Genomic DNA, 24,971 nt, shown 5'->3' with positions numbered 1-24,971 from the left:
ACCTGATACTGGCTGCTAGAGCAAGTACAAAAGGTTACTGCAGGCACATAGAAAGAGAATAAATAATTATTTGTTAGCAAGGACTTTGTTCAGAATCAAAATGGTGTTCAAACTGAGATTTTCTATTCATCTCAAGGACAGTTAATCAATACAGGCATTTTTGTGGTTCTGTTTTTTTCTTAAGATCTTTTGAATGTTTTTGAAAGAATTCTCTTATGTTCATTTATTCATGTATTATTACAATTTAAAATAACTTTTTAACTTTAATATATTTTAAAATGTAATTTATTCATGTGATGGCAAAACTGCATTTTCAGCATCATTACTCCATGATCCTTCTTCAGAAATCAGTCTAATATGCTGATTTGCTACTCAAGAAGCATTCTTATCAAAGTTGAAAACAGTTGTGCGGCTTAATATTTTTGTGGAAACCGTGATACACAAAAGATCAGCATTTATTTGCAATCGAAATCTTTTGTAATACTATGCATGTCTTTGATCAAGTTAATGCATTTATTATTTTATTTTTAAATATATATATTTTTTTAATCTTAATGATCCCAAACGTTTAAATGGTATGTAGTTTTGGTTAGAGAAAACGAAACCTTATTTTATAGTGTTACCATTTACTTTGGTGGCATGTTCTGTTGCGTTGCGGGTGATCTTTTTGTGTTTAGTGACTTAACTGTAACATAATGATTGTAATGCCGTTTCAACATACTTTGATCAGTAGATAGAGAGATGCTTTAATAGTCGAACAAACAACGTGGGAGGGGTCCCAGACAAAATCAAACTTAACAACAAAACTCATTTTGTGATAGCGTTAAAAGAGTATTAAGGTTTAATGGCTGGGATCCAGGGTCACTAATAAAACTGCAGATGTCAATAGTTTTTAGTATCATTTTGATGTCTTCTGGATGTTTATGTGGTGCTGGCCAGCAGGATAATGAGATGACATCCTGATGTGCTGTTTGAGCTTCCTCACTTCACACCTCTAGCATCTCTAATGAGAGACCCTTGAATCAGTCTTAGTGACCCTCACAAAACTCTAATGAGGAGCACGCAGTTTGCTCACCAATTACCGCTCTCAAGCAGATGGAGTTATGCAGTGTTGAAATCTTAATTTAGATGTCTGTTTTTCATGTAGTCTGAATACTTAAGTGTGCATAGATACATACTCTGAGATGAGTAGAGGGCATCGAGGACTCGTATGAAGGAAAAGCTAATAACAGTAAGACCTCTGAACTGCGATGAGACTAAAATGCGCAGTGAGAGTATTATACAACCGCTCTAAAGAGGAAAAGAGCCACCAGGCATATGTCTTTGACATTAAACCATATCCAACCTATGAATACCATAGTATAAATGGTTATTCACTAGGCAGGATGCTCTTAGGCCAAGTTATGTCTTATTACTTGTTTGTTCTTGCCTCTAGCTATCAGAGAGCATGAAAGCATTTTCATTGTTACAGCAATTCTGGCATGTGGCTTGGGGTTTTTGCCAAACATTTTCAGTATTTTAACAGTGGATGGCTGTGATGTAAGTATGCAATATGTATGTAGGGAGAGATTTTATTTAGAAATGTATATAACATTAAATATTTAATTTTCAATGTATAATAATCAATCTTTTTTTTTTTTTTTTTTTTCAACATCAAAATTTTTGGTTAAAAAGTATATAATATTAGGCCATATTATATGGTGTGGCCTTTACTAGTACATTTAAAATGGCCTTTAAAAATACAGTTTTAGATTGATATATACACTCACCGGCCACTTTATTAGGTACCCCATGCTAGTAACGGGTGGGACCCCCTTTTGCCTTCAGAACTGCCTCAATTCTTCGTGGCATAGATTCAACAAGGTGCTGGAAGCATTCCTCAGGGAGTTTGGTCCATATTGACATGATGGCATCACACAGTTGCCGCAGATTTGTCGGCTGCACATCCATGATGCGAATCTCCCGTTCCACCACATCCCAAAGATGCTCTATTGGGTTGAGATCTGGTGACTGTGGAGGCCATTTTAGTACAGTGAACTCATTGTCATGTTCAAGAAACCAATTTGAAATGATTAGAGCTTTGTGACATGGTGGAAGTAGCCATCAGAGGATGGGTACATGGTGGCCATAAAGGGATGGACATGGTCAGAAACAATGCTCAGGTAGGCCGTGGCATTTAAACGATGCCCAATTGGCACTAAGGGGCCTAAAGTGTGCCAGGAAAACATACCCCACACCATTACACCACCACCACCAGCCTGCACAGTGGTAACAAGGCATGATGGTTCCATGTTCTCATTCTGTTTACGCCAAATTCTGACTCTAACATCTGAATGTCTCAACAGAAATCGAGACTCATCAGACCAGGCAACATTTTTCCAGTCTTCAACTGTTCAATTTTGGTGAGCTCTTGCAAATTGTAGCCTTCTTTTTCCTATTTGTAGTGGAGATGAGTGGTACCCGGTGGAGTCTTCTGCTGTTGTAGCCCATCCGCCTCAAGGTTGTGCGTGTTGTGGCTTCACAAATGCTTTGCTGCATACCTCGGTTGTAACGAGTGGTTATTTCAGTCACTGTTGCCCTTCTATCAGCTCGAACCAGTCTGGCCATTCTCCTCTGACCTCTGGCATCAACAAGGCATTTCCGCCCACAGAACTGCCGCTCACTGGATGTTTTTTCTTTTTCGGACCATTCTCTGTAAACCCTAGAGATGGTTGTGCGTGAAAATCCCAGTAGATTAGCAGTTTCTGAAATACTCAGACCAGCCCTTCTGGCACCAACAATCATGCCACGTTCAAAGTCACTCAAATCAACTTTCTTCCCCATACTGATGCTCGGTTTGAACTGCAGGAGATTGTCTTGACCATGTCTACATGCCTAAATGCACTGAGTTGCCGCCATGTGATTGGCTGCTTAGAAATAAGTGTTAACGAGCAGTTGGACAGGTGTACCTAATAAAGTGGCCGGTGAGTGTATACTTCCTGTGAAATCTGTGTGTGCGCCCCCCTTGCAGCTATAATAGCTTCCACTCTTCTGCGAAGGCTTTCCACAAGATTTTGAAGTGTTTCTGTGGGAATTTTGGCCCATTCATCCAGTAGAGAATTTGTGAGGTCAGGCACTGATGTTGGACGAGAAGGTCTGGCTTGGAATCGCAGTTCCAGATCTTTTTTGGACCTTGCATTGTGCCAAACCCAGACTCGCCCATCAGACTGCCAAACAGAGAAGAGTGATTCGTCACTCCACAGAACATGTTTCCACTTCTCCAGAGTTCAGTGATGTGAGGCTTGTATGCAGCTGCTCGGCCATGGAAACCCATTCCATGAAGATCCTGCCGCAGTTTTTGTGCCGATATAATGCCAGTGGAAGTTTGGAACTTTTCAGCATGGAATCAGCACAGCGTTGGTGACTCATGTTCAATAATTAAGAGGTATGTCCCAATTCTTTAGTCTATATATATATATATACATACACATACACATTTTCACAATAAATAACATTCTAAAACATGTTGAAATAGTGAACAGTTATTAGAAAATGTAATATTTAAAAATATTACTGTTTACTGTATTTTTGACCAAATTCATGCAGCCTTGGTGCATGAGCATAAGAGACTTCAAAAAAAATGTTTAACTGTAGCACACACACACACTAGGTTTAGAGAAATTCTAAAATTCAAGTCGTTTTTTTAGTCAGACTGTTATACTGAAAAGAAAACATTTGTTTTTAGTAGGCTATCCTCATTTACATGCTTAGATAATTGTCCCTTACACAATATGCACTTTCCTGTGCAGTATTTTCATCTGCCAATAACCTAAATTTGAAAGTAATATAGCTACTTGAAGAGTGTGGGATACAGATCTGTGAATATTATGATTAATGGCCACAAGATGGAGACTCAACCTTCACTTTGTCACTGCCAATTATAGTCACCCCCTCACCGACTGAAGAGCTTGTGCCTGTACATCACTGCCACTGCTCTCAACTTCACATGACTTTTCTGTTTGTTTGAGGAATCGTATGTTTCTGTTCTATGTCTGTTGAAATATAATAGCACATTTGCTTGGGGGAAAATGAATGTTGAACAGTAGGCTATTCCTGAATTCACTATGCCATGCTCAGGTATGAATGCTCGCTATTTACAAAATGCTACATAAATCATCACAGTCCGGGGGTCTTACTGAAGGGTGATTCATGTACAGATTTGTATCTATTTGCCTTGTTCTTTAGATTTATATTTGTACTGCCCAATAATTATTCCATTTTCTAAAATGTCTCGCTCAATATCCGGGCGCAGCATGACCCCTAAATGTTTTCCTGGCTGTTATTAGACCTCTGACAGATGAGGTTCTATTTCTTTTATGAGGCAACGGGTGAGAAACCGAATTGTCCGCATCTTGGAAACGGCACTCTGTCACAGTCACACACGCTGTTAAGTGTGTTTCAATGGATAGGATTGCTCGTGGCAGTAGTCCCTCGAGGGCTCGTTCTGATGTGCTCTGATGGTTTCCCATAGCAACCGACTGGCCAGTGAACGGCTATACATATGGTGTGTGTGTGTGTGTGTGTGTGTGTGTGTGTGTGTGTGTGTGTGTGTGTGTGTGTGAGAGAGTTGAGGAAGTGTGTTCTTCTGTTCACACTTAAACTCTGACACACAGCGCTGCACGATTCTCACTAGGTTCTTCTTTTTTGCACGGCAGGCGCGTGAAGAGACGTAATGAATGCATCTCACTCCAGGCTCCTTTATTTCGTGTCAAATTGCGCCGTCGCATCTCTGCGTATCTATTGATGCTTTCAAACAAAGACCCCTGGAATGATCAAACATGCAAAGAAACATCAAAGCGTCTCCTGCATAATTAAATAGCTTGTTTTTACATTTGTTTACTTTAGAAATTTTCATTTTTAATTCATAAAGAAGTAGTAAAGCAATTGTCTCTTCAAATGTTGTCAGTTCAGTGCATAAAGTCAGTCATTCAGTTGTCTATTTTAGCAAGTGACGGTGAATCAGAACCTATATGTCATTTCTGCATGCCACTAAAACAAACTGGAATTGTAAAAACTGTTGTTATTGTTTTCAAATAGGTTTCCTTAACACTACCTTACAATCTGCAAATGCTCTACCAGATAGTCCCACCAATGCTCTTCTTTTTCATAATGAAAAAGAGCATTTTTTTTAAAAGTTTTACTTTTAGTAGTTACAAGTGTTAAAATTCAGGAGAAAAGGGCTGTTCATACCAAGAATAATAGCTTAACAGTCTATATTAGCATCTAACCAATATGCTAATGTTCTGTTTATTATAAGCGTGCGCTGCAGTTGTTGTCTGCAGATTTAAATGCTTGAGCCATTTAAAGTTGTGTGGATCCGACTGGCTGTCAGTGTTTTTATCGTTCATCAGCTGGAAAAACTGCTTTGCAAGTGATTTAAACAGTTTTGATCCGTGTTGCTACTGTTGTAGTTGTAGTCTGGAGTTCCTATTCTCATAGAATTACAATGTTTAAAACTGTTTAGTTATCATTATAGTTATCTTCCTTGGTGTGAACAGGCCTAAATCCCCTACATCCCGAACTGTCTCATGGCTGTTAACAATAAACATGGATGCTAGCAGATTAGCCTGTTTGGCTATTTTTGACCAAAGTAATATTAGCAACCAGAGGTAATTCATCATCTCAAAAGTTTTTCATTTCATTCAGCTCCTTTTTTTAAAAACAGCATGCTCTCTTTGGACAGTAATGGATCACCCAGACCACAGAGCTGGCAAAGAGAGACAGGTGTGGATGTCAAAATTTGCGAATGAGTCAAGACACGTAGGCTACCTCAGTCTCTGTAATTTGCCAGCACTGCTCGCTGTGAAAGAAGACCCACATCGACAGGCTGTCAGTTTCCTAAAGAGAGAGAAGCATTACTGCATTAACAACTAGTTCGTTCTGTTCTGTACACATCTTTTTAGGATTCATATAAAATTGGTTACAACTACCTGTAATTACCTGTGAGTTTAGGTGTAGAATGCAGTTGTCCCTCTTATAAATAACCAAATTCAGTGGGTACAGAACAAGATTGAGCAGTCAAAAGAGGAGTGACTCTGTATTAATCTTCAGTGTGAATGTAACGTTTCTTTATTATTACACAAGTCGGAAGCGAACATACTTTCAGACACATAAAAGTAATAGTTCGTAGCTTACTTTTCCTCTCACCAAACAGAATACAATTGTCTTTGACTCTTACGATTACTAGTAAAAAGCCTAGCTTGCCCGATCTTCACAGTAATTGTCTCCGGGTGTATCCGGCTTTGCATTTGTGGGATTCCAGCTCCTGGAATGTGCAATCACAGTAACCTTTCATCTCTTTGATATCAGATCAGCATGACAGAATCAGATGATAGAGCTCTACAATTACAGCTGCACCTTTGAAAACACATTTGGCATTCGACAGAGCACATGCTGCATACATTGACGCCCCAGATACCGTTGACTAACTCATAACATACATCATGATAGATGTATATGATCTATCAGATCATATACATCAAGGTTTCATCTGTATGGCCGACAACCCCTTCTCAGTCAATTATTTTCATGTTAGCGAGGCTTAAACCTGATGGGGAGTGGCTTAATTATAACACCCACTACATTGTGCACAATTACAGGCAGAAGCGTCCTTTGTTTAGTATGTATGAAGAGCCTGTCATACTCCCAACGGCAGATTGCCATCTACACCATGTTAATAGGAATTAGACATGGCATTTTTGTGTTACCTAAAGTACCATAAGGGAATCAGCCTTCACTTTGTCCACTCGGCAGGGTTTCGTATTGAAGCTCACGTTGCTGGACAAGGCGAGTGCTTTGTAATCTTAGAAAAGGCGGCGAGTTTAAGGCATTTGGCTGCAGCTATTTTAATCTGAAGGCTGGAGCATTAAGTCAGACGCACGATAGAGCGGTAGAAGGGCCTCCCCGAGGGCTAGCTGGTTACACGAGTAAAGCTCAAGAGGAGAAAGCGAGAATATGTGCATGCAAATCGGCACCAGTGCCTTTTCAGCTAGTTAGTTCTTTTCTCTTATGCGAAACTGAATCAAAAGTGCCATGCGGTTGTGTCGTAGGGCTTTAATAATGCCCCTGCTTTATTTCTATCTCATGTCATTCACCCTACATTGCCTTCATGGGCGAATATCTCCATGACGACCCCATCCTCTGTCTCTCCATCTCCGGTCTCTTTCACTCTTTCTAGTGTGCGTCATGAAGATGAAAAGTGCCTAATCCCCTTGTGGAACTCAAGTCTAACAGACACACATACAGAATCCTTGCTTTTGGAAAGACGTCACACACAAGCGCGTCACTCTCTCTGACTGAGCGCGGCTTTACAGCGGGAAGCAGCGGATGGGAAAGGAAGAAGAGAGAGAGGGAGGATGGCGATAAACGCTTATTGTTCTTGAGGAGCCTGAACTGGAGGTGTGGCATCTGCCGGGCGTTGTCGTGGAGACAGAGTGCTGGCTGTTCCCTCTTCCCCTTAGCTGATCACTCAGACGCTGATCACAGGGACATTGATCCTTATGGCATCAAGAACAGCAGCCACAGGTAACCAGCCGCACGCGTTGAGCACGTAAGCCGTACCTATGCCGTGAGGTGTGTGTGTTCGTGATAGAGTTAAGACTATTTAAACTGCCAGTACATGGAGGTAAAGGTAAAAGAAACCGATTAAAAGTGCGTGTTCGTTTGAGACACTCTGCGTGTGGCAGGTAGGAACGGATCAGAGGTGTGTGTGTGTGTGTGTGTGTGCATTGTGACTCATAAAGGGAAAGTGGTGATGTATTCTGCCAGGGGTTTCAGCAAGCGCTGGTGTGAATTTCCACAGCCCGCTCCTGCTGCGCTTTAGTAGAGAGGTGGGAAAAAAAGAGACACGGGAGAGAGGGAGACATCACTGCGATATTTCATCAGCGCGGTGCATGGAAGTGTGTCACTAGTTCACTTTGTCTGTGACGGTCAGGTGTCTTTAATGCGCACGGTCTTAGCGGAGCTCCTTTGGCAGACGGCAGCCACCGCGATTCTCCCTCCCATGGGTTTCAACGGTTCCGATCTCACGCGCTGATAGACTAGAAGGACTCTGGAACAGTGATGAATGCTGTTTTTAGGTAAAGTGTGGATTTTAGGGGGTGGAGAAGGACAGTTTTGGGGCTGTCAGACACAATAAAGAAGACCTGCCTTCGAGAGAGACACGCAGAGCTTTGACTGACCGAATAAGTAAGTAACTTGTCAGGGTGTGATTCACCCATTTGCATTTTCATTTTATCAAAGTGTGTCGTCACATGTGGCGAGAGCACTATTATTTGCTTTAAACCTCGTTAAGACAAAATATAAACTCAGCATATCTCCAGGATATGCAGTTGCGTTTTCACATCCATTAGGGGCTGAAAAGGAGGAAAAAACAGAGATTGAGGAAATGGACCTGGCAAGTTGATACAAGGCTATTTAGGTGTATTGCGAGGTGAGCTTCTGTTAGGAGAGATATAGAGGACATCGGATAATCTGATTCCTTTTTAAATGAACATTTGTGTATGTGACTTTTTGAACTTGGTGTCATCTATAAATGAGATGAGTGTGTAGGTGTGACTGAATGTCTGAGTGCATACTGGTTTTGAGAGTGTGAATGGATGTGTTTCGAGAGAAAGTTTGTAACACGGCTTTAACCTAAAGACTCAAGACTTCTTCATATATTTCATATCAGGAAGGCAAGTGTAATTAACCCTAAAATCCTTCTAAAGTGTCGCTGTCTACTCCCTAACACCTTCTGATGTTTAATCCTTTGTCTTCGACCTGATTAAATCACAGCATCGTCTGTATCACCTTCCTACAATTCTTTACATTCAGAAATTCTTTTCCACCTCTATACTGTATATAACTAGGCACTAAGGGAATGCTCTGTAATGTGGTATTTGACATGGTAATTACCATGTAATTATTATGTAACAAACACAGCACAAATTTCACAGTGTTTAATAGGTTTAATCTCTGCTTTACTCTCATTGTAAGCTGCACCAACAGGTCTGTATTGACAATATATGCGTACTGCTTTTTTTGCTGACACCTTGTACCAACTGAACCATAAAATAAACTGTTTGTCTTTTTTTTTTTAGCACAGCAAAAAGGTTTACCCAGATTAGTCCTACCATATTTCAGGAAAGCCTCCAGACTACTTTCACAGAATTTCACAAGTGCTGCAAGAACTGAATGGTATTTAAATGACTGCTCAGTGAATTAAATCATCTTGTTTTAAATGTAAATGCAAACACTGAAGACATACCATTCAACTACTGTTTAAAATGCTTTCAGAGGCATGCAGAAATGCATTGGCATTAACATAAATAGATTTTTCTTGTATACTTTTTGTACACCTTGTCTTACTGCCAAAGTGACTTATTGGAATGTGCATAATATTCTATTGTGAAAACCACTCTTCAGCAGGAATGAATCAGGAATAAAGACAGAGTGGCAATTTAGAAAGTGGTAACAAGAAAGTGCCACTAAAAATATTGTGCTGTTTGAAGAAAAGAGTTTGATCCAGATTTACTTAGTAGATGTGGCAAATAATGAGTGTATTTCTTTTCCCTTGCTCGTTATTTATTACAATGAAACGGACATATATACTTAGACTTGTTTTACATTGCTTTTTTTCTTAATGTTTGCATGGGCTAATAGGGGGCGTGGTCTCGATTTACTGTTTTGTTTTATATGTCTTTCACCATTTTAACTGAATCTTAACTTCCCCGTAGTCTTGGCAGGTTCAGTCAGGACAAGATTGTGAATGTTGTTGTGAAATGGTTAAAATAAGTACATAGCCATCTATGGTAAAAACAAGCAGCCAACTAAGAGTAGTGATGTTTCTAGATGCAGAATGGTGGGCACTTCTCTCTGTAGTGAAAGACAGCTCAGCCTCAGGAATGTACTATGATACTGAAGTAATTGAGAACTAGTGGCAAGTGATGTAAACCATACTTCCCCAGGGGATTTGTAAATCACAAGTCTGTTTCTCCAGAGCCAAGCCTAATAAGTCTGACAGTTTAGCTGGCTTCATTAAGGAATTTTGAGGGATGCCAACAGGGTTACAAATTAGACACGCTAGTGTTAACAATCTGGAGTGTATACTAGGGGCATATGCAGGAGATGCCTAGAACAAGAAGAAGGGATCAGAGAAGTATATGATTTTACCTGGAGCACTTTTATTCATTTTTTTCCCCTCTAAGCTACAAAGTCTGTGTTCTATCTCACTCCAAGATCAGTTCAGTACAAGCATAATGCAATTGCATGTCAGCAAGAATTCATAACTTACAGTGTTGTTCATATACAATTAACAGTCAGCATAAAAAAAAAAAACATTGTAGGTTGTTAAATATCATTGGAAAAACTATGATTAAAAATACAATTTTGAAAATGAAAAGAAAAACATGACTACATTTTCAAATATGGAAAAACAAAAAGTGGTGAATGTTTCTCTCGTTTATCCGATTTCTTTGGCCAAAATATAATATTTATTTAATTGTACATCCTTATACCCCCTGGTTTCCACTATTGGGGATTCTCTCGAACATGGTGAAAAACCAGGAATGTATTTGGATTGGAAAAATTACAAAATTCTTGAAGCTGGAAGGGATTATATATTAAGCTAAAGGATTTATTTTATGTTGGGCTGATTTAAGTTTCTTCTGTCAAATATTACAGCACAGGGCCCACTGACCTAAAGATATGAGGAGATATGATCACTGTATGCCTTTTTTCCTATGACAATAGTTTTATGAAATATTCCAGAAGCCACCGCAGCTCACATACACACATGCATATACAAATATAGGTTTTGAATCAATGCCATAGAAGAACCATTTTCCCAAACAGTTCTTAAAAGAACACTTTTTTCCCTTTAGTGTGAAGAACATTCTTAAAATCTTAAGAACCCTGATCCACTATAAAGAACCTTTTTGTGGAATGGAAAGGTTCCATGTATGTTAAAGGAACCATCGATGCCAATAAAGAACCTTATGTTTAAGTGCTAAGCCAACTAATATTCACAATTAAACAGTTTCTTTATACAGTCAGAAGTATGACATGAAGAAAAAAAGTCCTGTCTGACTAAGCAAGTGTTTTTGCTTTTTAATTAGTCTTCCTTTCAAAGTGCCGATTGCTCTCCTTCAACTCCACTGGCCCTGATGGCCTCCAGGAGCTTCCTGAGCGTCCTCTAGAGAGGCCGCACACTAGCAGACTTTTTTTTTTATTACTAAATTTATTCCCCCCGTTAATGCTATGAGTCATCTTTGAATAACTACTCTTTGAATAGCTCCATTCTTCAATATTTCTAAAGGAAAGGATTTTTTATTAATATTCAGGAGTGGCCAGTTCCATCGGATTTGTGCCTGAATGTACTGTAACAAGGGTCTCTGTGGTTCAACCTTACATCTGCATGCAGTTCACACCCTCAGTGCCACCAATTACTGGGGTAGTTCTTGCAGTTTTTGTTAATATATTTGTTTCTCTGACTTTTGTTACTTAGCGCAATGCTGAACGGGAGAATGAAGTCATATATTTGTTGCTCCAGCTCACTTGTTAGCTTGTTTGGGGACAAACAGTTCTCATAGAGCTTAAGCCCGATAACTATCTCAGTAATCTGCATTATGTGCATGAATTAGCATATATCAGGCAACAAGCTAAATATGCATGTGGATGGATGTGTGCCTGTGTCAGTCATGTGAGTATGTGAGATTTTGTGCTTTTGGCACTTCCATCAAGTTGCTGTGAAACTTATGCTCCCATTGCCAAAGTAATTTCACTTAGTGTTTCACTTCACTTATTTTAAATTAAAATGCTTGACCACTGCCAACTATTAGGTATGCTATGATTATTTAGAAAAATGACTAGGGTGATGTAATGATATTTTAGGGGAAGATGTGTCAGTTTAATCCACTAGTCTGCAAATCAGATTTTTGTTGGTGGCAGTGGTTGTTGCAGTATCATTATCCACCTGAGTTCCAGGATTTCATGCCTGGTTTGGACTCATAATGGTAATGCAGTTTATGGAATCAGAAACAGATTGTTCTCAAGAGCTTCTTAGAGCAGCTAATTCAATTCCCTGGAAATGGTAAGCAAGGATAGACTCACCACCAAGAGGAAAGGTTCCTGATGAGGGTGAACACCAAAATCCTCATGAAGAAAATGTTTTGTGGTTGCCATGACCCAAAGATATTATCAACTCCTGCAAATTATTTGCTAATGATTTTTAAAATGCCATTTAGTTCCTGATTTAAATTGAAATCCCATATAGGATTAGAACATTGCATTAGAACTGAAGGAAGTAGAACTGTAAAGAACTGAAATACAAAGAAAATATACCCCCAATAAGTGTAATTAAAAAAAGTTTGTCAAGACAAAACTTAACAGCATTGTTTGAAAGTTTAAAAAATCCCCTATATAAATATTTTCTTAAATTATATGTACTTATTCACATGACCAATTTTTGGACCATGGTGTAAAAAAAACCTTTGAATTTATCTGAAATGTTATTCAGTAAATTTTCTGTACTTCTACTTCTAGTTCAAATTCCAATTCATCTTCATGGCCAAATCAATTCAAATTCACAATTTTGAATAACCACTCTTTCTAATGACCTCTTATTCTTCTCACCAACTCTTGAAATACAGAATTTTCTCTTTAGCTATTTTCCTCTCCCTTACATACTATTTGCTCCCTCTGAGGGTGTTTTGAGTTTCTCTATTCAAGATTTACACAAGGAAAGTATGTCAATACAAAACTTGGCTTGACAGCATTGTTTGAAATTTGTCCCCATTTTCATTGGCTAGTCAGTAGACGTAAGTCGTAGCAGCAAACACGCTGTAAGATGACCATGCTAAATTTTTGACACTGTCAGAAAATTATCATAGGCTATCTTTGAAACTCTCTCACTGACGTAGGACCACCGTTTAGGAGCCACGGCCACAGAATACGCAACGATTGGTCATCTTTTGTCGGGGACAGCCCAAAATTGTACTATCTGTACATAGTCCGGGCATTAGGGATGGGCTCTTTTGACTAGGGGCAGTAAGCAAACACACACCCTGCTATAATGGTAGTGACTTTTGCATGGGCAAGTACAATACATTTTCTGCATGAAATGTAAACTCTAGCTCTCTGTTGTGTTTGAAAATAATTAATCAAGCTTCATTATTAAGTGATTAGATTCACCTTTATTATGAAAGAGAATAATTCTAAAAGAAAATAAATGCAAAAGGAAATAACTCAGCAGCAGCTAAGTAAACTTTCATACACGATTAGCATTGAGGTCGTGTGTGTGTGGGAGGGTGTGTGTTAATGGTGGTAAGGGTTAGAGTCTTGGTGGTGGATTTTGCCTGCAGGGTTAATTAGCATTGCAGAAGCAATGTCTGGAGGCAGTCGGCTCATCAAATCTCGCCTTTCTCCGTCTCTCGCATCCCTTTCTTTTGCGTGTGTGTGTGTGTGTGTACATGCAGAAAATTGTGTATGCAGAGAAGAAATCAACAAGAAAGCATAAATGATGCTCCTACTACACAGTACGCCGGTGATGAGCGCGCACACACAGACAAATGCCAAAGGGAGGAGGAAACCTGTTGGCCAAATAAACGTGACTGCACACACATTAATGTTATTACCCAGGCGCGCAGGTGGAGAGATGAATCAGTATGCCTGATTTCTTTGTCTCGTTGTTTTTCCTCTTATGCGTTGCAACATGTTCCTCTTTCCAAACTACCTCTTCTTATCTTTTCACCAGCTCCTGTTCTTTTATCTTTGGATTTTTTTTTTTCTATTGTATCTTCAACTAGTATTTTATCTTCCCTTACATATTATCCATGTTCCCTTTTTGGGATTTTGAGATTCTCTCTTCAAGATTTACACTGTATTTTTATTTTCTGATAGTTTAGAGATTGCAAACAGTTAAATGATTGCATGTGAAAATCTGAAAATTTTTGTGAAAAGATTTGTCTTGGTGGGAACAGGCCTTTATGATGTGTATATGCAGATGTATTTGGGAGTTTGACATGATGTAAGATGTTCATCTTTTAAAAAATAATTTTTAATTTCTGTTTGATATTAATTTCAAGACTTCATGCTATTTTTACTTTTAAGAATTTGTTGACCAGGGTTTTATGAATATCTTGAGAGCATACGTTAATACAGGATATAATAATACAATATATTCATTGTAATACTTGTAAAAATATTTTAATCATGTAATTAGTTGTAACAATTTCATATAATTATTTAAATTATATTATATAATTTTAAATTGTTATTATATAGTGTATATTAATATATATATATATATATATATATATATATATATATATACACACACTCCTGAAAAAAAAAGGCAAAACATTTAGTGGTCTTTAAACTCAACACTGTAAAAAAAAATCTGTAGAAATTACAGTATTACTGGCAGCTGCTTGCCAGTAACTTACTGTAGTTTTAAATTGATGTTATTTTTTGGCAACAGTTTGTTCAAAGTTAAATGAACATTAAACATTAACAAGTCTTTATCTTTACAGAATAAAACTAAAATAACAGACTCATGCAAAGCATTAATGGGAACCAAAATCTGAAGGAAAAAAAACAGAAAAAGGTTGATGAAGATTTCTGGTTCCCAGAATGCTTTGCATTAGATTGTTATTTTATAGTTTTATTCTGTAAAGACAAAGACTTGTTAATGTTTAATGTTCATTTAACTTTGAACAAACTGATGCCAGTAAATATACATCAATTTAAATCTACAGTAAGTTACTGGCAAACAGCTGCATAACTACAGCAATTTTTTTACAGTGAATGCTTCACTGTAGAGGCATTTAGTATATATAGAGAGATATAGAGAGCTATCACACACACACACACACACATATATACACTCACCGGCCACTTTATTAGGTACACCTGTCCAACTGCTCGTTAACACTTAATTTCTAAGCAGCCAATCACATGGCGGCAACTCAGTGCATTTAGGCATGTAGACATGGTCAAGACAATCTCCTGCAGTTCAAACCGAGCATCAGTATGGGGAAGAAAGTTGATTTGAGTGACTTTGAACGTGGCATGATTGTTGGTGCCAGAAGGGCTGGTCTGAGTATTTGCCAGAGGTCAGAGGAGAATGGCCAGACTGGTTCGAGCTGATAGAAGGGCAACAGTGACTGAAATAACCACTCGTTACAACCGAGGTATGCAGCAAAGCATTTGTGAAGCCACAACACGCACAACCTTGAGGCGGATGGGCTACAACAGCAGAAGACCCCACCGGGTACCACTCATCTCCACTACAAATAGGAAAAAGAGGCTACAATTTGCAAGAGCTCACCAAAATTGAACAGTTGAAGACTGGAAAAATGTTGCCTGGTCTGATGAGTCTCGATTTCTGTTGAGACATTCAGATGTTAGAGTCAGAATTTGGCGTAAACAGAATGAGAACATGGAACCATCATGCCTTGTTACCACTGTGCAGGCTGGTGGTGGTGGTGTAATGGTGTGGGGGATGTTTTCCTGGCACACTTTAGGCCCCTTAGTGCCAATTGGGCATCGTTTAAATGCCACGGCCTACCTGAGCATTGTTTCTGACCATGTCCATCCCTTTATGGCCACCATGTACCCATCCTCTGATGGCTACTTCCACCATGTCACAAAGCTCTAATCATTTCAAATTGGTTTCTTGAACATGACAATGAGTTCACTGTACTAAAATGGCCTCCACAGTCACCAGATCTCAACCCAATAGAGCATCTTTGGGATGTGGTGGAACGGGAGATTCGCATCATGGATGTGCAGCCGACAAATCTGCGGCAACTGTGTGATGCCATCATGTCAATATGGACCAAACTCCCTGAGGAATGCTTCCAGCACCTTGTTGAATCTATGCCACGAAGAATTGAGGCAGTTCTGAAGGCAAAAGGGGGTCCAACCCGTTACTAGCATGGGGTACCTAATAAAGTGGCCGGTGAGTGTGTATATATATATATATATATATATATATATATATATATATATATGACGACCTCCAATGGAAAAGCCTCTCTGTCAAAAATGAGATAATAATATTGAGGAAATGCTCTCCGCACATAGTATACGTTCATCAAATACTTTCACTTCAAACTCACTAAATCCCAGCCTCAGCCCATTCAGAAATGCCGGTACTCAGAAACCTATACATAGGAGCCTGATAAAAATGTTAATATTAAACTAAAACTTTAGATGGACTTAGAGGCTTTTGCATCTGAGGTCTTCATATATATAAGGGGGAGTTAACACTTCTGCTAATTGACCATGTGGCCAGGGTCATTTATCTCAAAATTGCAAATAGAGTAAATATTGAGCTATGAATGAGTTTTATGTGTTTAAAGATTTGTGTGCTTGTAATTTAACCTTCTTAGCATCTTAAAAGTCCTGTCATTTGAAGAACAAATGCTGACAGGCTTGACAAATGCCCCCTGAATTAAGGCATCAGCAGCTGAGCCCAGACACTCTACTGATTGTGCACTGAATGTCCGTTAAACAAACACATTGCATCAGCCCTGCCAGTGAGACAGCCTCAGACGCACACAAATACACGTAAACATACTCATTTATTCCAATGAGGATAGCTGACAGCATGCAAACATGCAGGAAATACTATATTCCCCCCACGAATAGTATTTCGTAGGGAAACGGTCATCCAGAAACTCAAATGAGTGAAGCTATGCACTCCAGCAAAATCATTTGGGTATTATTAAAGTATTCAGTGAATTCTCACCTGAGCTCTAGGGATATGAAACATTCAGAGATAAGGACTTGATTGACAGCTCGGTTGCCATGGGTGCAGAGCTACACGGGGTTTCAGTCTTGTGCAATGTGAGAGACGTGTGAAGAAGCGAATGTGTAATAACGCATAGATCAATAGCTGGAGTCAATAGAGCTCCACTGGGCTGGATCAGAGCATCATAGAGATACTACAGCACACTGCCTGAAAGCGACACGCAGGGAACACACACAGCCCGTGGCACCTACATTTAGACACCTCTGTATGAAATGATCACCACATGTAGTTCAAGCTCGTGCTGTAGTGCTGAATTAAACATGAGATCCAAAGACCCTGAAGGATCAAGGTCAGCACGCACACGTTCTCTACCGCGTATACATGCTGATATATCTAAATATGCATGCTTCCAATGCTTCACAAACTCTCCAACAAACTTTGCCTTTTTCCCTTCAGTCTCAAATAGCTCAGACACAGCCTATTCACCCGGTGGCAGATGGGACACTGCGCTCTCAGTGGCTGTGGTGGTTTCACTCAATGAAAAATGGATGAGACTAAAATTAGATAAACTAAAAATAGACCAAGTTAATCTGCAGAATGTCCTCAAAGTAAGAGAAACCGCAGGCTTCACAATCTATGTCTGTGAAAGAGAGACACTTATGTAGCAATGTGGAGACACGGCCGGATTGTTTTCCACAGCTCACCTGCAATGTTTGAGGAAACGCTCTGATCTTTACTTTGATACGCTAGAAGCGGACACAGAAGGTTTTTGATACTCGCATGCTCACAGCAAAAATCAAGGAGTTTTACTAGTGTGATGTCTGTTTGTTGTCTGTATGGAGGGTAAGCAGCTGTTAAATTGGACGTTCTGGTATATTTCATCTGCATTGCATTGAGCAAGTTTCCTAGCAAAAACAAACTTTTAACAGTTATTAATTCCTGGTGGACCCTGGCAGACAAAACATATTCTCTAGCACAAAATATTATATTTTTTCCTATGCATCATTAGAGTACTGTTAGATGTATAAACCTGAAGAGAATGGCTGTCAATACAATAAAAGAACTGTGGTGAATATCACAATGCCCAGCCAGTTTTCAGAAAGCTGAAGGAAACAGTAATTTTATTTATTTATTTTTATTGAGCAATATAATAATTAATTATTTTATTTATATAGGTTATTATTAATTTATTCCTTCTTTACTTTTCTTTATAAACTCCCAACTTGCTTCAAGATTCTGTTTTATTGAATGCATGGTTCAAAAGGGTGCTCTTTTTTCGTATCTTGTGGTTTTAAAATCCAGGGTTCCCCCATCTTTAAAATCTCGATTTAAGCCCTGTGTGCAAAAGATGATCATTCGGTGTATTTCTGAGTGGTAAAGCTGTGCTGCCGTGTGTCTGTGTGGTAGAGAGCGCGACAGATTGTGGCTGTGAGAGAATTTTTTTTTGTAAAAGACTGAGAAGAGTACATTTGTTCAACCAAAAGCAGCTTCCCGCTGTGTGTAATGGCTTATCTCCATTCCCAAAAAGAGGACTTTGTAATGATTTACGGATACATTTTAGAGTAATAAACGCCTTGGAAATGTGCATCTAATCCAGACACCTTTAGCAAGAATTACATCAACGCGCTCATGCTCTCCCCTGCTGCTGATACTGTCACCAGATCTGCTGGGATGAATTGAATTATTAACTCATTAAAACTTAATAAACTTCTCCTGTCAGTGAGCTGCTCCCCATTACGAACCACAGGCTTAGCGCTGCCCCCTGATGTTCCACCCAGACGTGTCCTCTGTCTTCATTCTGACACTCACGCTGGCAGGAGAACGCTTGACGTGTTGTGTCGCGACAAACCTGATGGAGTTGTGAATGAAACTGAGCGCTGCCAAGGTTGAGAAATGCTTCTCTTGTGCAAGCAAGGGCATTTGCAGTCACACGCCTTTTAAGGCAGCGGAAATGTGGGAGCAGATTTCGTGGCATGCATTGATATTGATTTGAAAGGAAAGCCTTGCTCGTACTAATCATACGAGTGCTCGAATGAGACGACCTGTGCTCGTTTGGGTCAATTGGGCCAGTGCGAGGTGAAATAGATTTTTTAAAGAATTTGCACCTTGAACCCTGTCTTGGTGATTTCAACGAATTCCTGTATTTATCTATAGCTTATTTCTAAAATGTGATTTGTACAAACAAGTAAAGAAAAATGCTGTAAAAACAGATTATATTTGACTTAGTGAAGCCACATGTCTAAATTATACATTAGAGAGAAATAGGCACCAGGTTTATATAGTGAATGCAGGTCAATCTGTAGCTATATCGGTTATGAGAGTGCTCCACGGTGGATTGCAATTCACTGAAAATGGTCTGCCCCATTTTTCTGCCCGAAATTATGACCATTTCTCTTTAGGGCCATTTTAGAGCAATAAAGGGAAACAGATTCCTTTATGACTTTACTATTAATAATTGATTGAGAGTGTGTGCACGTAACCTTCCCCCAAACAATGCTCTTTGATAGTTATATTTTCAAAGCCATTACTACTCTCATGTCTCTCTCATAATGAGAATCATCATCTTGTATTATGGAACAGTGTGCATCATGTCTGAGGGAACATTTAAAAGACTGAAAAACAGCCTAAAAGCCAGAAGCATATTGAAATATATAACCAGAGCTTCAGGAATGGTCAAAGGAGGTTGTAAGATCTTCGATGGACAACATTAACTTTTAATTACAATACTAATTGGTTACAGTTTAAATGCAGGTTTAAATGATGCGTTCTCATGCAAGATAGATGGCTCATAAAATGTAAAAGTTCCCCTGCTGGTGATCCTTATGCTAGAGGTTTTAACTGTCTGTTTGATTTTCATATTGTTTGAAATAAGGGGTGTATTTCAAGTCAAGTCACCATTTATAAAGCGCTATGGATTGTAAACAGTATGGATTGTTTCAAAGCAGCTTTATCATTATAATAGAAATTACCGTAACAGATTGTTTAGTCTTTACAACAGCATTAGGATAAAGTTATTGTCCAGCTAAAGTTAGTTTTGATTGATTCACTTCCATTGCAAAGATCATTAGTTATTAACTTAGGGCCGCTAACAACACACCGTTCTAACAGAAAAATCTTAACGCGCTCCGGCCGCCCATCCGCACAAAACAGTGCCTGGCCCTGGTGTCTCGAGAACCCACTCCCTGAAATAGGTTCGAAGGTGTAAACGATTATCCGTTATCTTTGCGCAAACCTCAAAAACGCAAACCCGCGAAAACGCAGACGGCGCGCACATGCGCATCACGTGTTCAGTCCATAGGGATACGCATTTGAATATATATCTGTGCAGGCGTGAAGTCCTTCTTCACAAATCAACCCTCAACAAACTACTTGTCTGGTCTTAAAAATGTATAATACGGAATTTTTTGACGCGTCTGCGTAGCCACGCGAACCGATTCAACCCAATTCGTGTTGGTAAGGAAAGTCAGTCAATGGATTAGTATAAAAATGCCCAGGTTAAATTATATAAAAATATACAATTACAATATACCTTTTTTGTCTGCCTTTATCTGAATTGGTCTTTGTCTTACAGTGCTATTCTACTATCAACTGGCCTAATTATTTGGTGAATTTAACATTTTAAACAGATAAAGTCAGTCTAGTATCTGATTTAAATTACACATTTGTGATCAACATCTAACAGACCTGTGGAATGCCTGCCTTTCCTCAATTATTGATTTCGATTGGCAAAGCAGGTCTTGTGCCAAGGGAGCATGGGGTTTCCATGGTTATGGCATGTTTGGAGATGTCTTTCTGAAAGCAGGTTGTGTGTGTGCGTATGAGACAGAGAAAGAGGCGATCGATGCACCATGGGCTCCTATCAGCTAGAATCAAGAGAGGTCTTGCACAGAAGAGGTGTTGGGAAATTGGGATGGAACAAAGAACCTGACGTGCATGTATGTGCATTATAAGAGTCATTCTACAAAATGTAGGCTTATTTGTGTCCCTCTTAAATACTGCATGTACAAAGGTTACAATAAATAGCTGATGCCAACTTATGACATAATTGGGTAAACATGAACAAAAAATCTAGTTACTTGTAGTTTATTTGTTTTTCTTCCTGCTATATTATTAAATATGCATTTTTTTCTTCTTCATTTATGTATAATTAAAGGACTGTGTCACTAGGTCAGAGGTTTTCAACCAGGAATACAAAAAGTGTAAAAACAATCAGCTTTATCATGCAGAAATTTAGGTAATATCATAGTAGCCTATTTTACAAGTTGGGGGATGTCAAAAATGTTCTGAACCACTGCCAGCTGTTATCCATCCTTTTTTAAAGCAATAAACTATCCCATAACTATTCCTTATATCCCAACATATTCCAACAAATATGAAATTTAGCTTGAGATACCAAAATGTAATTTGCATCATACAATGTGAAACAATTCAAATTTTTCTTGTAGAATATCCCAATTCGTAGAATGACCCATAGTCTCAGAGAATATATTTGTGGATGTTTAAATTACCTGTAGTGACTAATCATGCAGCCGTATCTCTTATTGATATCATTTTTTCTATCTCTGTTTTCTCTCTGTAGGTGGCCATGCTGTTCTCTCCGTTCTCTTGTGCTCTGGGGCTCTCCCTCCTGCCACTCCTCCTGTTTCAGTGCCCCGTCCATGCCTGCCCTGCCCGCTGTGAGTGCTCTGTGCCCACGCGATCTGTGTCATGCCATCGCAGGCGGTTAGTGCAGGTGCCTGAGGGCATCCCGATAGAAACAAGGTCCTTGGACCTCAGTAAAAACCGGCTGCGCATTGTGACGCCACAGAACTTCTCCTCGCTGCTACTGCTAGAGGAGCTGGATCTCAGCAACAACCTGTTGTCATCTGTGGAACCGGGCAGCTTTCGCACTCAGCCGCGGCTACGCTCTCTCCGGCTGCGCAGCAATCAGCTGACCCTGCTGCCGCGCGGGGCGCTAGCTGGCCTCAGCGAGCTCACTCTGCTGGATGTCAGTCAAAACCGTCTTGTTATTCTGCTGGACTACGGCTTTGAAGAGCAGAGGAGGCTGCGGGTACTAGAGCTGAGTGATAATGAGCTAGTGTTTATTGCCCCACGGGCGTTCAGTGGCCTGGCGTCCCTGCGCTCTCTGACGCTGCAGCACTGCAACCTGAGCTCAGTGCCCACACATGCTCTCGCACATCTGCATGGCCTGAACACCCTGCGGTTGCGGGACTTGGGCATCGCAGAGCTTCAGGCACACGCCTTTAAGGGTCTGCCGCGACTAAAACACCTGGAAGTGGACCGCTGGCCTTTGTTAGAGGGGTTTCCAACCTCCACTTTGCAGGGGCTGAACCTCAGCACACTGTCCATTACCCACACCAACTTGACGTCTGTGCCAGTTGTGACGCATCTGTTGTATCTAACACATCTCAACCTGTCTTACAGCCGTATACGGGTCCTGCCAGCAGGGTGGTTGCGGGGAATGGACCGTCTGGAAGTTGTACGTGTGCGACAGGCTAACCTGCTCAGTGTGGAACCTCAAGCCTTTCAAGGAGCCTCCTCGCTGCGTATTCTTGACCTTTGTTACAACCGTCTCTCCACACTTGAGAGGAGCGTTTTCCCTGCTTCCGTAGCCCTGCAGAGTCTTCTGATTGGTCAGAACCCATTAGTGTGTGACTGTCGTTTACGCTGGCTCCTGGAGAAGACTCCACCTTTGCTGTACGGGGATGTTCAACCTGAATGCAGTGCTCCTGCCCCCTTGGCTGGGAAGCCTCTTAGGGACCTGATAGAACCTCAAATCTCTCGCTATGTTATCTGCACCAAACCCAGGGTCATCTCCATGGCAACCTACCCGTCACAGGCAGAAGAAGGGCAGAGAGCTTGGCTATATTGCAGTGCGGATGGGGCTCCACCTCCCTCTGTGTCATGGCTGACACCGCATAGACGGCACATTACCACAAAGAGTACGGGAAGAGTGGTGGTCCACACCAATGGCTCACTAGAGTTCCGCATGGCAGAGCCTCAGGATAGCGGCATGTATGTGTGTGTGGCATCGAACCCAGCGGGCAATGCTACTCTGTCTGTAATGCACGCAGTTAAAAGCTCGGGAATCAGGGACAGAGCCCTTTATGCCAACCGAAGCTTTCTTTTTGACCCCGACTACAACAACTCCTTGATTAATGGCACAGAGGAGTACACCATCAGAGTAGTGCTGGATATCACCACCATCCTGGTCTCCACAGCAATGGGCTGCCTCAGCTTCCTGGGCGTCGTTTTGTTCTGTTTCTTGTTGTTGTTTGCATGGAGCCGTGGCAAAGGGAAACACAGAGGAAGCGTGGACATTCAATATGTCCCACGAAAGAGGAAAGGTGCAAACTCAGAACTTACAGAAACAAGCGGGCCCAGACGAGTCAACATGAAGATGATCTGAACTTTTTACAAGAACTTCACGGGTTGCATGGTTATATGTGCGTATCTGTTGGACTTTGTGAGTCTTTGGGTATATGTGCTGCAAAGGATGTATTAAATCATGAGAGTTTACACGTGGTATCCCAATGAAAAGAAAGCAAAAGAAAAACACCAAACCATATAATTCGCGTCTTCTGCAATGTTTTGTATATGGAAAGCATTATTTGGACAGTGCAGACGTGATTAAGCTCAAGTTGTTGTATATATTTCATATTTGTGGGAAAGAATGGTATATTTCTATATATGAATATATCTATTTACAGATACATTAAAATTACCTTTCAAAACGCTGCAAAAACTCAAAGTTGTCTTCCCCAATAAGCAAAGTATCTACTGGAAAAAGCCTCGGCAGTGCTGTGTTGTGAAGTGTTTGGTTTTGCTCAGAATTCCTGTTCTCCTGGGACATCCTCTTCTTAGCAGAACCTCTGGGGGAACCGGAGAGTTTTCTGCCATTTTGTTGTAAAGATGTTAAAATGCAAGAAGCCGCTTGACATGGTGGGTTCCAGGGGCTGTATTCGTGACTCAGTGGAAGTCTGTGGAACTGTGTGAAAATGTTCTTTTCTTTTCTTATGTTCTGTCAAATGCTGCTGAAATGTTTTTACATTCTAAATATCTTGTTATATTTTCCAAAGAAAATAAATATAAATCGTACAGCTTGATAAGTGTTACTGTCATTTCAGATCTTATTCTGTCTCAAGTGTTCCCTATGGCACAAAACCTGCCAAACAGACATGATCAAACACCTTGTTAGACTTATTGCTTTTGGTGCTTCTAGTGTTTATTCCCTTTTTCATTAACTTCACCCCTTTTTGGCGAAAAGTCACCCAATTTTGCATGCAGGCTATTTTTGTTGCAAAATTTTCCAATCATCTGAATTATGGGATAGATTAACAGTGTCGTTGCTTAGCAACAGGCATATAAAATGTATTATATAAAAATATTAAACCTCAATGCTGTTGGTCAATTTGAGCTATGAGCTATGAACTTGAAATTTCACATTCATATCCAGCTTCTCATGAAGCATAAATTTAGTCTCTATAATGTATGTGTTCTCTAAACATACAAAAAATTCTTATAAACCGCTTAATCAATGTTCGTGAAATCTGGTATGAATGCTCTTTAGAATGTGAACAATTCTTCAAGTAAACATTACTAATTATAGTTTGGTAGATGTGTTGGAACTTGGCAGTGACCTTTTTAGGGCTCTTAAAAGCATGAAATGGACTTATATTTGCCCCTGTCTGCTGCATTTAACGTCGTAGCTCAGGATAGTCACAAGTGAAGGGTTTGTGATTGTGCATGTATGTACTTGTGCTGAGATCAACCAATCAGTGTTGTGATGTCATTTTCCTACTGCTCCCATGAGTAAGGATGGCAGTCTTCGAATTGAATATTTCCAGGCAAACAACTGCTATTGAAATGAATGGGAATTCTGTTGAATGGTGTCATTGACCGCTTTGATTCAAGTATACAAGCAGCAAAGCCTGTTGAAGCTCTATTGATTTTTACTTAATAGAGTTAATCTAAATTGGTCAGGCAGGAGTATTTCGAATTTTCGTCACGTCCTGTTTTTGCTGAGTTAGACGTGTTCCTGGGTCAACCTATTTTGTTCATCCTGGAACAACATTGCTGTCCAAAAATTTAATCCTAACCATATCTCTACCCCTAAACCTAACTCTACCCATACGTTATCCCTAAAATCAGAGGGAAATGATAGATGCATAACACTGATGTATTAGAAGGTGGTTGT

General features: G+C 39.9%; 1 protein-coding gene across 2 annotated transcripts; it reads left to right on the top strand.

Moving 5' to 3' along the window:
- The first annotated feature begins 3,230 nt into the window (after positions 1-3,230).
- On the top strand, positions 3,231-23,883 carry lingo2b (leucine rich repeat and Ig domain containing 2b). Of its 2 annotated transcripts, none has more exons than XM_056269037.1 (2): positions 3,231-3,424; positions 21,354-23,883. In XM_056269037.1, exon 2 carries the CDS (start codon positions 21,360-21,362, stop codon positions 23,181-23,183), a length of 1,824 nt encoding a protein of 607 aa, XP_056125012.1. In that variant the 5' UTR covers positions 3,231-3,424; positions 21,354-21,359; the 3' UTR covers positions 23,184-23,883. The 2 variants fall into 2 exon arrangements, with proteins under 2 accessions (XP_056125012.1, XP_056125011.1); XM_056269036.1 differs by lacking the exon at positions 3,231-3,424 and adding an exon at positions 7,220-7,563.
- Positions 23,884-24,971: the final 1,088 nt, after the last annotated feature.

The sequence above is a fragment of the Rhinichthys klamathensis genome, unplaced genomic scaffold (assembly GCF_029890125.1).
Source record: "Rhinichthys klamathensis goyatoka isolate OS25496 unplaced genomic scaffold, OSU_Roscu_1.1 h1tg000280l_1, whole genome shotgun sequence".
NCBI lineage: Eukaryota > Metazoa > Chordata > Actinopteri > Cypriniformes > Leuciscidae > Rhinichthys > Rhinichthys klamathensis.
This window is presented reverse-complemented; position numbering and strand designations above follow the sequence as displayed.

Excerpts from the sequence above, each read along its gene's own strand:
- lingo2b (XM_056269037.1), top strand. The coding sequence starts at position 21,360 with ATGCTGTTCTCTCCGTTCTCTTGTGCTCTGGGGCTCTCCCTCCTGCCA.